Below are 14,380 nucleotides of genomic sequence, written 5' to 3'. Positions count from 1 at the left end.
CTGCAAACAACCCAAAAAAATCTGGCAATACAGGCTGTGATTCTGCAAAGGAAAAAGTCCCTTCCACTAAAGGTGAGTTTGCTCCAGTAAATAATAATCAAGACTAATAGATAGAAATGAGACAGTTAGTGCAGACGGAGCCTTGATGAGAACATATGTGCATGCTGAAGACGCTGCCCCCTGCAGAAATTACTGTGTGAAAACTGAGAGCCTCTATAAATAGTCTTGCCTGGAAAAGCATGGACTCCTCCTTATGGAATGGAAACTACCACAGCAAGATACATGCTGCATTGTGGGTTCAAACAGGTTCAAATAAAAGTAAGAAAATTCCTTAAAACAGAAACACAAATCTGTCAAAAGCTTAAATTATTCAAATTTTATTTATTGAAGCCAAGCGATCAATAAAACAGACCTGACAGAATTTTCTCTTACTCATGTTGAGTTTTCCATTTGCCTAAAGCTGACTCAGAATGGTACTGAGGGAATATAAAGAGACCGTCGTTATTCATTCAGCCTTATTAGCTCAGCATATTTCCTTTCCAATCATTTTCTGGTGACAGTTTTGACAAAACTCCATGATCTCATTATAGCACCACCGTACGCAGCTGACTAGGGGTTTTATTCAGCTATCACACACGGGAATGTATCCACCGTACTGTAACAACAGCTTCCTGATTGAGCTTTAAAAAAGAAAAAGAAAAAAGAAAAAAAGTAGCACGTATGAAAATGCAAATACATCTTTTAGTACACACAACAGAGGACAGGCAAGAGCTTTACAGCACACCATTGGAAAGAGGGCCAGAAACAGTATAAAACCTCTGAAATTGATTCACACATTTTATCACATGAAAGAAGCATGATACAAACTCTACAGTCTGTTAAAAAGGTTTCATTTTAACTTGATTACAATGCATTTTTATTCACTATAATTATCAGTATTGCATGGCCAAATTGAGAAAGGGCTGGCTTGTAATAATGTACATACATCCTGGTTGTCGCTATCTATAAAGAACAACCCCTCACAACTTTAAAAAAACAAAACAAAAAAAAACACTAATTCACTACAGTAGCATATCCAAAAAATACACAAACTTAATAAAAAACAATAGGAAATAACATGTGGGACCTAATGAAAGATGATCTGTGACTACAGAGTAAAGAGTAGCAAATGGAACACCCGACTTGCCAAAATGCCAGTGTTGGGAGTGCTTGTCCTATTCGTTGGGATTCGGGTTGGCATCAGGATACTGAGACAGATCAAAGGTGAGCACTTTGCTGATGACGCAATCTCCTTGCTGTGAGTAGAAAAGAAGGAATATCAGTTTTATTGAATGTATGGCAAACTGTCAAGGCTTCATGGATATATACTGTAAATGATTTAGTATTTTGCACTCAATTTTGAGAAACACACCTCTGGATAAACACCGATGAGTGAGTCTGCCTTGGTGTAGAATTCCTCCTTCAGAGAAATGACGATGGCCTGGAAGTTCTGCACCGACTGGTCTTTGATGTAATTGGCCACCTTGAGGGAACGGAGGAAAGTTATGACATGTGCTTTTTTCAATGTAATGAACAATAATAATTAAAAATCACAAGCAGCATTGATAAAACAGCTCAAGTCACTGAATCAAATTTCTTTTTAGAACAGACCTTGCCAATATTAGTGTTGTCCAGAGCAGCGTCGATCTCATCCAGGACAAAGAAGGGGGCTGGTTTGTAGCTGTAGACAAGCAGGAGAGATGTTGTTAACAATATTCCAGTGGTGCACACATCTTCATAAACTTACAAGCAATTCATATAAATAATACTGTGGAAAGTCTCTTTTTCTTTAAATCAAACATAGAGACTCCCTCTGTATTCTTTCCTTGTTTCACCTGTGAATAGCAAAGAGCAGAGCCAGGGCAGCGACAGTTTTCTCTCCTCCAGACAGGTTATCCATGGGTCTGAACCTCTTCCCTGGAGCCACACAGTTATAGTTGATGCCATCCAGGTAGGGCTCCTCTGGGTTTTCTGGGCCCAGGAAAGCCTACAGAAAGAAAGACACACTCATTGGTGACACACTTGTAGGTTTTACTTTGAATGCATAACATAGTCATTATAAAAATATAAAAACTAAATAATTTTGAAGAGATACCTGGGCGCTGCTGTTGCGTGAAAGGGCCTTATAGATCTCATCGATGTTGGTGGCCACAGACTCGAAGCAGGTGTTGAAACGATCGAACCTTTCTTTCTTGATCTGCTCAAAGGCTTGCTTGGCCTTTTTGGCTCTCTTACGAGCGGCCTCAAACTCTGAAGCGACAACAGAAACACAGAGAGAGGTACTGTTAACCCGCATCGCTTCCTCCCCCTTCATCTCCTCCTCGTCCTCGTTTAACCTCATCCTCTACCATTATCCTGCCATCTTACCGTCACTTGTTTCTTGGAACTTGTCCCTGACACTCTCAAGCTTCTCCATGGCCTTCATGTTGGGTGCACTGATCCTCTGAAGGATGCTTTGCTGCTCGTTCAGACGCTGCTGCAGAGTGTTTGTCTCTGCCTTGATCTCCTCCTCTGACAGCGCATCCTGTTGAAAGTCAAACAGGGTTAAAACAAGATTAAATGTACTTCTCCAGTGTAGCTTAAAATAGACTCCTCAGATCTTTGCTGCAAGTGGTTATTTTTTTCTCTTTTGTGTTTTGTAAAGTTCTGTGTAGAGAAAAATTGAGCTGACATCACATTTATCTAAAATGAGAAGAGTCAGACTGTTTATATGAAAGCCCGGGTGTTGAGTGGACTAGCTACCTTAAGGTCTTCAGTCAGGTTGCTGTAGTCGATCTCTATGAGAGCCTCTTTAGCCAGAACGCTGCTGGACGTCCTCTGGCTGCTGGACTCATCTGTCTGTGAACTCCCCTGGAACAGCAAATCAAAAAGGAGGATGTGATTTTCTGTTTTAATCACAATAGTATAAAAGTTACAGCGCATATGACTGTGTTTACGTGTACCTCTCCCTGGCTGATATCGTCCATTGTTCCGGACCGAAGAGGCAGTCTGATATCCTGCATTTTGCAGGCTTGCAGCAGGTTGTGACGGTCGCTGCGCTTCTGCTCCAGTTTGGTCTCAATGGCTGTCACCTCCTTCTGGAGCTGAGTTAACTCTCTGGAATATACAAACACAAAATTTGTAGCAGAACTCAAAAGGCAATAATTATATTCACAAAATAATAAAAAAGTAAATTTGATGTGTGTGTTTGCAGTCACTGACTTGTTGGCGCCACCCAGTTTTTTGCGGATCTCCTCCATCTCGTGGTTTTTATCATTGACTTCAGATTTCTTGGTGAGATGCTGGTTCTTCAGATCCTGCAGTTGGGCCATTGTCTCATCAATGATCTTCATGTGCCTGTGTTCCTCCTACCGGGAGATAAGACATGAAAGATGACAAAAAAGACACACAAATTGAGGTAAAAGTTGAAGACAGAATAGGTACGTTTTTATCCTTCACTTAATGTCTTTACCTTCTTGAGTCGTTCTATTTCAGCCTCGTCCTTCTTGACGGTCTGCTCCCACATCATGACCTTCTCCTGGTCCTCCTTCAGCTGGTTCTTCTCGTAGTCTACCTGGATACCAAGACGGGTCTTCTGGGTCTCAAACTCAAGACTGAGACAAAATGAAAGATGTTGGGTTAAACCACACAGACGACCTGGAACAAGTTAACTAACGATATGAAAAGAACTGACCTGGACTAGAACTGAAAATCGAAATGATTTCTAAACTCACCGCTTCTTTGCAATCTCATTCTGCCTCTTCACCTTCTCCTCCTCGAACTCTCTGATGTTCCTCACTCCGATCTCCTTACAAAACTCCACAAACACCTCATCCTCCACCTGGAAAAAAATCAGACGCAAACATACACGTTACTGCACTGACACATACAGTATCCATGAACAGATTTCTAAACAGACTTCTCTTTGTGTCAGTCTCACCAGGTTCATGCGGTCCCGAAGGTCAGTTATTTCCCTCTCACGGGACTGGATGATTCTCTTGATGTCGTTGATGCGAGGGCCAAAGTTTGCCAATTCACTCTCCAGCTTAGACTTCTCCTGCATGACACAAACAAAAACAAGTTTTAATGCAAGTCACTACAGCAGTGATAAATAGGACAAAGAGCTGAGCTGTAAGCAGGCTGTACCTGCATGTTGAGGGAGAGGTGACGAGTTTTTGTCTGTTCCAGGTCACTCTGGGAGTACTTCAGTCTCATCTGCAGACCGTGTGCCTGAGACTGCACCTGACGCAGCTCTGCCTCCTTCCTCTTGGCTTTCATTTGCTCCTACAAGGAAACCAGTAAGTGGGAATTGATGTGAGTTTACATGAAGTAAGAATCCATCAAACTGCAGTCAGTGACTATCAACAACAATTCATGTTTTGAAACAAACATTTTCAGCACACCCTAGTTAACACTGACTCAGGAAAGATAGAAGTTACCTTGAGCTCTTCAGTGAGTTTTTCTTTCTTCTCCTTGAGCTTATCCACCGCCTTCTCATCCCAGCGCCTGGCCTTGGCCTTCAGGTCACTGGCTCCTCCAGAGATGACTCCAGACTTCTGGAACAGGGTACCGTCCAGGGCTACAGTCTGGACACGGGCAGACGAGATTAGGTGGAAGAATTGACAAGGTTCACATCTACAAAAATGTGCCAATATATCTTAACGCTCAGCTGGTGACTTTTAATAGTAATTACTGCCAATGAATGAATAAATTAATTACCTTGTGTCTGTATGGCCCTCCAAAAGCAATCCTTCGTGCATCTTCTACATTCTCACAGACCAGGGCGTTGCCACAAGCATACTGGAGGGCTTTCTTGATGTGGGGAGGCTCGTAGCGAATCACATCAATCACCAGCTTGGCTCCTCGCAGTTCTCTCAGTTTCTCATCTGTTGGTTTTACCTTTGATAAGACAAGAGAAAAGCATATAGGACATTTTTAAATTTAAAGTCATTTAAGATTCCCATTGACTGGTTTTTAGTGAGCAGGAAAATTAGTGCCTGACAATGATCCAAGAAATTAATAATCGATCGTTGGCTGTAAAAACGTGGCTTGTAAACTGTGCACCTACATTAATGATATTTTAATTAAAAAATGCAAGTTGCATTTTCATCAAAGTGATAAAAGATGCTTTAAGTTAAATTAATTCTTGCTATTTTTTTAATTTGTCAAGTGTGGTTCTATTGGGAATAGACACTGTTTTGTGGCCGACACGTCCCTCTTCCTCCTAAATTTTAATGAAATTTGATGATTCCGTTTATAATTGCTGATTTAATACTGTACTCTCCAACTACTATAAAGACCCTTACGTAGAGTTAATATCTGTACTTTCTAGTATTTACCTCTAGGTAGTCGAGAGGAAGAAAAGTCTCAGGCTCTCCTCTCTGCTCCTTGATGTATTGAATACAGTCTCTGCCAGTCTTCTCAGAGTCAACAATGATGGCGTCCATGTTCTTGCCCAACACTTTGGTCACAGCAATCTGATACTTCTTCTGAGTGGGCTGGCACAGGTCAATTAGACGACCATACTGAGGAAAGAAAAAGAGAAGCATATTTTTACTAAACTAATATGAGAAAAGGTAGTCTTGAAAGCATGAAAAAAGTTTGATAATATTGTACTTACCACAGAGCCAGGGTAGAGTCTTTTAATACTCTCCATGATCTCAGCCTTGCGTTGCTGGCGACTGTTCTCCTGCCTGTCGATCCTGGCATCTCCCAGCTGCTCCATTACCTACAGTAAAAGCCAACAGTAATGAGATTCCTTATAGCCTGTCAAACACTTGTGAAACTGATAGCATTATCAAATAGGTGCACTTGTGCCAGGGCCCCGGTTTTGTACATGCTGGCTCACTGGTATGCCTTAATGGAACTCCTAAATGGAACGGAGCCCATCTTCAGCGTCATTAGTCACACTTGTGCTTTTCCTGCTATGACAAGTGAAAATGTCTGCTTTGATAAAAGGCCTATTGAGTCACATGGAGAAATTATGTTTTCCATTTCTCACTTCCAGGAAGTCAGAGCACAGGTTAGCTATATATGCAGCATGCTTGAGGACACTATGACAGGGTGATGCACGCAAACATGAACATAAGACCCTGTAACGGTTGCAGCATGCTGAAAACAGTCAACTGAGATTTGAGTCACCTTCTTTTCTTTGTTTCCTTGTATGCACATTGTGTACCTGGTTAAGCTCCATGTTGATCTCATCAATCCTCCTCTTGGCCATCTCCACCTCGTCGGTCAGCTCCTCCTCCATGCGTTTCTGCTCATCTAGAGACTGCCTGAAATGTAACAGGACAAGATGGTGTGAATGAAGGAATGTAAAGGAGGAAAACTACAAAAATCAGCCATTTAATTCAGTGCACTAAGCACAGCATACCTGCTGGTGGTGATGTAATCCTCTAATTTCTCAATACGCTTCTGGTTTTCCTCAATTTCTCGAATCTTCTGTTTGATTTTGGCCTGAAGAGAAACAACAACATTTATGGTTATATGCATTCAAATCAGTTAATTCTGACACCGGCAAATCTGCCATCAGTGTCTTATTTACCTCTGTCTCCACTTTCTTCCTCTCCTCCAAGTCAAGACGATCCTGGTCGGCCTTCTGGTCGCGGTTGAACTTCTCCAGCTCTTGTGCCAATGTGGCTGCACGTTTACTCGCCTCCTCCTTGAGACGATGGTACTGCTTGACCTGAGGCACACATGTGCAAGTTGGAAAAACAGAGGGTTATGCCAAGTCATATATATATTTTAAGATCCATCTGATTTAATTATCACATACATTTGAGATGCAATTCACACACAACAAAACCTGAGATATGCATTTGTTAACTTTCCAATTTTTCTATCAAATACAATCCGAGGTAAAATTACATGACTGCATTTTTGTTTATGGGAACATGGACGTATCAGTATTTCAGTTTTCTAAACTAAATAAAATCCTGCAACTAATATTTTATTTGAAATGAATCAAGGAGCCCCTAAATGTGTAAAACATTCTAACATATCAGACCTGATTTTCCTCCAGGGTAAGATCCTGGCCCTGGCTCTGCGCCTCCTCCTCCATGCGCTCCTCAAACTCTTGCTTGGCCAGCTCCACTGCCCTCATCTCTTTATCTAACTCATCCATATCAGCCTTGCGTTTCTTGTACATCTTCTGGGCATTCTGCAACGATTTACGTGCCGCCTCAAGCTTCTTGATCTTGTGAGAAGTGTTCTCTTTGGCCTTGATGTACTGCGGCCTCTTTTGGTTCAACTCAGAGTCCTTCTCTCTGTGGACATAGTGAAGTCGTTAACACATTTTCTAGGTATTAAAAGGCACAACACACTTTGAGATTGCCGTTATATCATTGTCACTCACTTGATCTCTTTCTCAATGGTTTGCTGCTCCCTCATCAGTCTGCCTAGCTCCTTCTTCTTGTCCTTCAGCTCCTCCTCCACATGGTCCATCTTTTTACGGTCCTTGTCAATCTCCTTGTTCCGCTGGCCCAGCTCTTTGTTTAGCTTCTCAATCTCAGTCTCGTTGTGGTACAGCTTGAAGAGCTGCAACTGAACACTGGCTCTGGCCACTTCATCCTTCAGACGCTGGTAACGCTCAGCCTAGCAGAATGATGGCAGGAAAGTAGCACAGAAAGTGGGTTTATTCAACGAGGCCTCACTGAGGTTAACAATGTCTTTTTCAAGAGTGTCCTTGCCAAGATAGGCAGCAATGGGTTGAAGACAAATAACAGAACACTGAAAGAACAAAATTTGCCGCAACATAATTGAAATGTCAAAACTTACGCATATCTTAACAACAAACCCAACTGAATAGAACACAAATACATGGAAATAAATGTAATTCCACTACTTTATTTTCAATCAACAAATAGTACATACCTCCTCTTTCTCTTGCTTGGCTTCTTTGCGCTCAGCAGCAATGTTTTTCTTACGATGGTAATTGAATTGTGTGTCCTCTTCTGCTTTCACCATCTCCTTCTTTCTCCGGTCGTACTCCTGGGCCAGTTCTCCAGAACGTGAGATCTCCTCAAACAGAGCTGTACGCTCTTTGGGGTTCTTCATGGCGATGGACTCCACGGCTCCCTAGAGGCAGAATAAGCAAAACTGGGGTTAACGATGAAAACTGCCAACACCATCTTACCAGATATTAATTTAACATCAGAACATCTATACTTTGCTCTTCTACTCTAATTGGCAGGGTCACATTCAATGCTATGTTACCCAGTGAGGGCGCATGCATGGCTACATTTTTCCACCACAAAGAGTACTGGAGTTGAAGGAAAAAAATGCTAGCCTGCTAGCACGGATATACAGAATTTTACTCGTCACTAATTCAATATTATTAATAAAAAATAATGCAAGACAGTCTGACAGCAAACCTACAGCTAAGTACAGAAACATTATGAAAATTTCTCTTAGAAAAAATATTTACCTGGAAAACCAGGAAGTTCCGAGCCTTGATGAGAATGCCGAGTTTTTCCAGCTCTTCACTGTATTCAGGCAGGCCCACCACCTTGTTGTTGATGCGGTACTCAGAAGAGGAACCTGATGCACATTGAAAGAGAAAAAACATCTGAAACATTAGCTCATCAAAAACACACACAAGATGGGAGCAACGGTGTTGCCAAGGAAAGTAAATAAGGTCCATTTCAATGTACATAATACTGGCAGGATTTTAAGGCTATCACATCTTGTTTCAAATTATTTCATACTCTGTGTCAAGCTCTGACGTAACTTGACACTCATTTTTTAAAAATGTTGCATTACTTTCAGCTCAATTCCTTCAACTTACATGAACTGGAAAGCACAACAAAATACATGAACCACAAATCTCATGCCTTCAAATTTCTGGCAGAAGAATCACACATTCTAACATAACTGTCAATGGTGGTTCATACCGATGATGATCCTTGTGAAGGAGCGCTCCTCTCCATTGTCCTCCTGGTACACCATACTGACAAAGGCTCTGTTGGCAGCTGGCTTCCCTACAGGCGCTCCATGGATCAGATCCTTCAGAGTCTTCACACGCAGGTTACTGGTCTTCTCTGCCAACACGAAGCTGATGGCATCCATAAGATTGGACTTTCCTAAAACAACAACATTTAGATGTTTAGAATCATCAAGCCAAGTGTGTTTACGCATACAAGGAATTTGTCTCCGATTTCGTGGCTCTCAATGTAAAACACACCAATCTTCAGAGAGATGAAATTCAGATGTTCAGTAATATATACAAATCTTTATTATGCATATTTGCACAATATAACCAATCAATTCAAATAGCCCTTCAATAAAACATTAAGTTTATGTGACCTGCTTGAGGAGATCAGGTTTGCAAACTGTTTCGTCTTTTAAATCACTTCTTTTTTTAAATTGCTTTCATTTATATTTTATGGCATTTTTGTTCGTTTTAATATCTTTATGTTTAATAATGTGTTCTGTTTTTATTGTAAAGCACTTTGTAACTGTGTTTTGAAAAGTGCTATATAAATAAAAGTTTATTATCATTATGTACATTATACATTTACGGAGACAAAATCATATTGTTTGACATTGTACACAACGAACTCGCGCATGTGCACAGAAAATATTAGTAATAACATCACAGGTCAATGGCCACAAATCAACACGCCAGCGACGTTAAAACTCAGCATAATGTTAACTACTGTCCAGAAAATCACGATATGTGCAGAAATACATCCCATGCATGCATATACTAAGTTGTATCTGACATCAACAGGACATTAGCAACGTATGTTTACGCAGTTGGCATCCACTGCTAGTTAATATCACAACATACCAGATCCATTGGGTCCGATGATTGCAGTGAACTTGTGAAAAGGTCCAATGATCTGTCTTCCTTTATAAGACTTGAAGTTTTCAATCTCTATCAGTTTTAAATAACCCATTGTCGTTATATTTGTGCCGCTCTTCTGAAAATACAGAGAACGTCTGCTAGTAAAATGTTAGCTTGCTAATGCTAACAACCGATGTTTACCGACAACAAGCTGTCTCAAAGAAGAAGCATGCACGAAACTGAATGAACCTCTCTGTCTATTGCTTAAGCAATCTTTCGTCACATTATGAAACGCATCGTGAGGTTAATAATTTAGACAGCTTCGTGAATCTTATTCAAAAAGACGCGATGCGGTTGTGACAACAATGCGCCATTTTACAATCCAACAGGAAGACCCTTGAGCGCGCGAGACACGTAACCTCGCGGTTTCTCGCGAGATCAAATGAATCTCTCTGGAGTTTGCTGGTGTCCCTTATTCCACCAAAATATTTAAGTTGCATAATAAAAATTGTTATTGTTTATTGATTTAAGAGAGATCCAGTTGTTTATACAGCACCAGTCACTATTGTGATTTACGACAGTAATAGTATAGCATAACGACAAATTAAGCTGTTACCATAACTACCAAGGGCATCCAAACACAACAAGAATCCAGCGAAGCAGATTAGTCAATTAGTTGACGTCTTACATGGATCTAAAGTCCCAAAATCAACGGAAATAATTTGCCCACATCTGACAGAGGTAAGTGCGGCTTTAGATCAGTGAACCACTCTGTCTCTCTGTCTGTCTTTAAAAGAATACAACTGAATTTGAGATGCATCCAAGACCATGTCTTTCCAGCTAGATATCTGCATCAGCTATGTGGATCAATCTTCCTAACCATCTGAGGGCAGCACATACCCTAGACTCTTAAAACATGCTTAAAAACCTTTTTATTCAGGAAGGCATTTTCATCTTATCTCTTATTTTCTTTATGTTATATATTATATGTTTTTAACACTGTAGCACAAATGAAAAGTGCAGTACAAATTGAATGCATTATTATTATTATTATTTATCACTGTTGTAATGTTGTGTCCCCTCCGTCCAGGTTCATTAAAAACTGTGAAAAATGTACAAAGTGGATTTGCCTGTTGACCAGTCCATCGAGAAGGCTGTGGAGAGGCGAAGGACTGCAGAGACAGCACGCAAGGCTCAAATCTTCAACACCCGGCTTCGTGTGATGGGCCTCGACCTTGATGCTCTCAACCAACAGGTGCAGGAGAAAAAACATCAGCAGAACATGGAGAGACAACGAGACAAAGCTTTCGGTAAACAATATATGTATTTAAAAATATAACATATAAATAAAATCTCAGCTCCAGGCTTTCAGAATCATCTCCACCCCTAATGTCGGCACTGTTCACCATTATTATTTCAAAATATTGCAGATAAGATGAGAAGGATTCATGATGAAGCACTGTTGCAACAAGACATTGATGAAAGAGAAAAGCGAGCAGCTTTGCATGCTGACCTGACCCAGTATTGGGCCACTTATCAGCGTGTGGAGGACTCACGAGATGCTGATCTTAACTGTGGCATGAGGGGGGCATTCAGCATCACCGCTCCAGAGAGTGAGCTGGGGCCTGCTAGTATGCAAGTCTTCCAGGTAGGCAGATGCTTGTGTGCATCAACAAAATCCAGTAAATGGTTAAATAAATAATCACATTACTCGTTAAACACTGTTTCCTTGTTTCATGTAAAGGGAGAGGGTATTGGAGAGGAGCAAAAGAGGAGAGAACAAATTAAAAAGACAGAAAGAGATCTGCGAACACAGAAGGAAGACAATGAGAGAAAGCACATAAGAGACAAGCATAAAGGTGAGAAGACACAAACCCAAGCACACACACAGGAACACACAATTCACGCACCGTTGTAAAATGTCGTACTCTATAGCCTCTGTAAATCACACACATGCTTCATGCTTTCCTGCACAAACAATCACACACTCCTACGCACAGCCCTTTTTGCCAGGTGGCATTGATGGATGCTCATCCCAGAGAGGCGTTATGTATGTGTGAGTGTGTCATTGAAGAGCTTTGTACAATGGGCAATGCATGTGTGAAAAACACACAGAAGGTGATTTCCAAGTCATGTTTATATGTGTGTGTGTCACAGAAATGCTCGTGAGCAAAGAGCTGGTGCATCAGGACCTAAGGTGGATTCAGCAACATGCACTAGAGGAAGAGTGCAAAAAAGCTGCCCGCATCGCCCTCGACAACTACAACCAAGCTCTGGTACAGTACATGCATGTGCACACACAGATGGACACACAGATGCACACACACACACACACACACACACACACTCACGCCGATGAGGATGCTCAAAGTAAAATCCAGTGTTTTTTTGTTTTTTTTTAGCAGTGACATGATGTTCTCAGGTGGGATTTTGAAATTAAAATTGCTAATTGAAAATGTTAAGTGATGCGTACACACACTTGCTGGAGGAAGGCGGCCATCATATTAGTTGCTACCAAGCAACATGGATGGTTAAACTACTTTCATGTATGCGTGGGCCCAGTCTGTCTTTAAAAGCCCCCATTTAGCTCTCCCCTCATTTGCCTGAATGCACTCGGCTGAATCCTCCATTGGGAGGCATCATTATAAATCCTTCAGGTCATGTTATTTTTCATGACAATTTTGTGGTTTCTCTAATAACCACTCACATGCATGATGCACAAGTAAATACAACTGACTGAGTGGATCTCTCAGGAGGACATTCACCGTATGTCTCTATACTAGAAGAAACCACATAGTAGAGGTAGGGTTTCCTAAAGCTCCTGCTATTTTAACTACCACGGGAACGATCAATTCACGTCTCTGGATCAGCGGTTAGGCCTCATCTCGTCCTATTACAGGCTGCAGAGCGGGCAGGGAAACTGGAGGAGCAGCGCAGGAGAGAGGAAAAGGAGAGTCTCGTAGAGATTTGGCACACACTGACGTCCGACATGATGACAGAGTGCGCAGAGGCAGCAGAGAGACAGGTGGAAGGAGGAAGGCCACCCCAGGTTCTGACAGACAGGTGGAAGGGGATGAGCCCTGAGCAGCTGAGCGCCATCCACAGGGAGAGAGAAGCACAGCGCCTTGAGAGAGAGGTACTGGAGTACATACATACATCCATACACACAGACTACCAGGAGCACTGCTCTAAGCTCTCTGGCTCCTTAAATATTCCTACAAAACTGTGGGTCCCAAACCTTATTGGCTTGTGATCCCTTATAGCAAAGCTACAGATGAGTGACAAATTAAAAGAAAAAACAACATAAAATGTCTTAGTAAGCCTCTAGAACAGCATCAGTACATTTAAATACTCATCAAACCATTCAGTGCCCTCCTGTGCCCTGTATGGATCTGAATTCACTGTTTCTCCACTAATTTATTCAGGTTTTTCCTTTACTATAGATCTGCAAATACTTTTAAGAGGCCCGATAAAATTATCCAGTGCTTCAAAGGAAAGTAAAGATTGGAAGACATTTTGAAAAAATAAACATAATTTTTTGTGGCCAAGTCCTGACCACTGCTTTAGACAAACACTGAGTGAATTTTCTAAACACAGGCTGACATAACAGCATCCCTCAATTTGAGCATTTACACCTTTAACTTCATGGCATCTACAGAGACAGCGTGAGGCTGAGAAGTCTCAGGAAGCAGCGTGGGATCTCCAGCTCCTGAAGGCGTCCAGAGAAGCAGAGGAGGAGGAGAGGAGAGCAGCAAAATTGAGGAGAGAGAAGAGGATTCAGATGGACCAGGACAACATGCAGCTGGCCAGAGAGCAGCAGGCATAGTGAGCACTGCACACACACTCACTCACTATTCAGGCAGTAGTCAGCATATGTATTTTGGGTGCAGGTGATTAAGTACTCTAATGTAAAATTGAGGTTCAAATTGAAATCTTTTTTGGTGACCGTTACTCACTGTGTGATTATTTGTGTCTTTGTCTTCTCCAGTCAGGAGTACCTGGACAAGAAGCTGTACACCAACAAACCCACTAAGGCCTACTTTTATCAATTCAACACCAGCTCCCGTTGATCTCCTCAAGCAGGCCGTACTCATGTGACAATAATCCAGCAAATAAAAACTATTAATTGTTATACTTGCACTCAATGTGAATTGAATCCTGAATAATCAATACTTTCTTCGTATTGTTAAGTGACACATGTGCATTGAATTATTATCTGGTGACTGATGACAAAAAAGGGACCTCTTTTTTGGTACAGATTGTTCCACATACTTTATTTTTCAGTCATATATCCAGTTACAGTGGTAGATTCATAATGCAGTTACAGTTATATTGGCCCCGTATGTGGCACAAGTCCACCCAACTCCTGTTATTCAGCCATGGTACAAGTAGATACCATCAGTCCCATTGTGCTAGTAGTGCACTCCACACACCACAAAGAGGCACATCTCCACTCCGGCAGTGACATATACTCCCTACCCCTCCATCCTTCCCTATTTTCTCTCACCCCTCCCTTCCCACTCAGGGATTATTGTTTAAAACCAGCTTTTGATTTCTGAAGAAGCTCCTCTA

At 41.5% G+C, this 14,380-nt stretch overlaps 2 protein-coding genes across 2 annotated transcripts; one reads left to right on the top strand and one right to left on the bottom strand.

Moving 5' to 3' along the window:
* Positions 1 to 361: 361 nt before the first annotated feature.
* smc1a (structural maintenance of chromosomes 1A) lies at positions 362 to 10,181 on the bottom strand. Its single transcript, XM_042408324.1, has 26 exons — positions 9,812 to 10,181; positions 8,913 to 9,101; positions 8,447 to 8,559; positions 7,894 to 8,097; positions 7,376 to 7,614; positions 7,028 to 7,286; positions 6,566 to 6,706; positions 6,395 to 6,477; positions 6,197 to 6,296; positions 5,639 to 5,746; positions 5,358 to 5,543; positions 4,738 to 4,917; positions 4,458 to 4,604; positions 4,165 to 4,302; positions 3,959 to 4,075; positions 3,753 to 3,859; positions 3,491 to 3,632; positions 3,241 to 3,386; positions 2,982 to 3,135; positions 2,782 to 2,889; positions 2,407 to 2,563; positions 2,135 to 2,289; positions 1,875 to 2,026; positions 1,651 to 1,720; positions 1,412 to 1,522; positions 362 to 1,295 (listed from the first exon to the last, which is right to left on the bottom strand). The coding sequence occupies exons 1-26, from the start codon at positions 9,918 to 9,920 to the stop codon at positions 1,215 to 1,217; spliced, it is 3,696 nt and encodes a 1,231-aa protein (XP_042264258.1). The 5' UTR covers positions 9,921 to 10,181; the 3' UTR covers positions 362 to 1,214.
* A 99-nt stretch (positions 10,182 to 10,280) lies between these two features.
* On the top strand, positions 10,281 to 13,940 carry ribc1 (RIB43A domain with coiled-coils 1). Its single transcript, XM_042408326.1, has 8 exons — positions 10,281 to 10,549; positions 10,899 to 11,118; positions 11,239 to 11,456; positions 11,553 to 11,667; positions 11,966 to 12,084; positions 12,708 to 12,944; positions 13,467 to 13,633; positions 13,797 to 13,940. Exons 2-8 carry the CDS (start codon positions 10,920 to 10,922, stop codon positions 13,876 to 13,878), a joined length of 1,137 nt encoding a protein of 378 aa, XP_042264260.1. The 5' UTR covers positions 10,281 to 10,549; positions 10,899 to 10,919; the 3' UTR covers positions 13,879 to 13,940.
* Positions 13,941 to 14,380: the final 440 nt, after the last annotated feature.

Source organism: Thunnus maccoyii, chromosome 4, assembly GCF_910596095.1.
Source record: "Thunnus maccoyii chromosome 4, fThuMac1.1, whole genome shotgun sequence".
Classification (NCBI taxonomy): domain Eukaryota; kingdom Metazoa; phylum Chordata; class Actinopteri; order Scombriformes; family Scombridae; genus Thunnus; species Thunnus maccoyii.
This window is presented reverse-complemented; position numbering and strand designations above follow the sequence as displayed.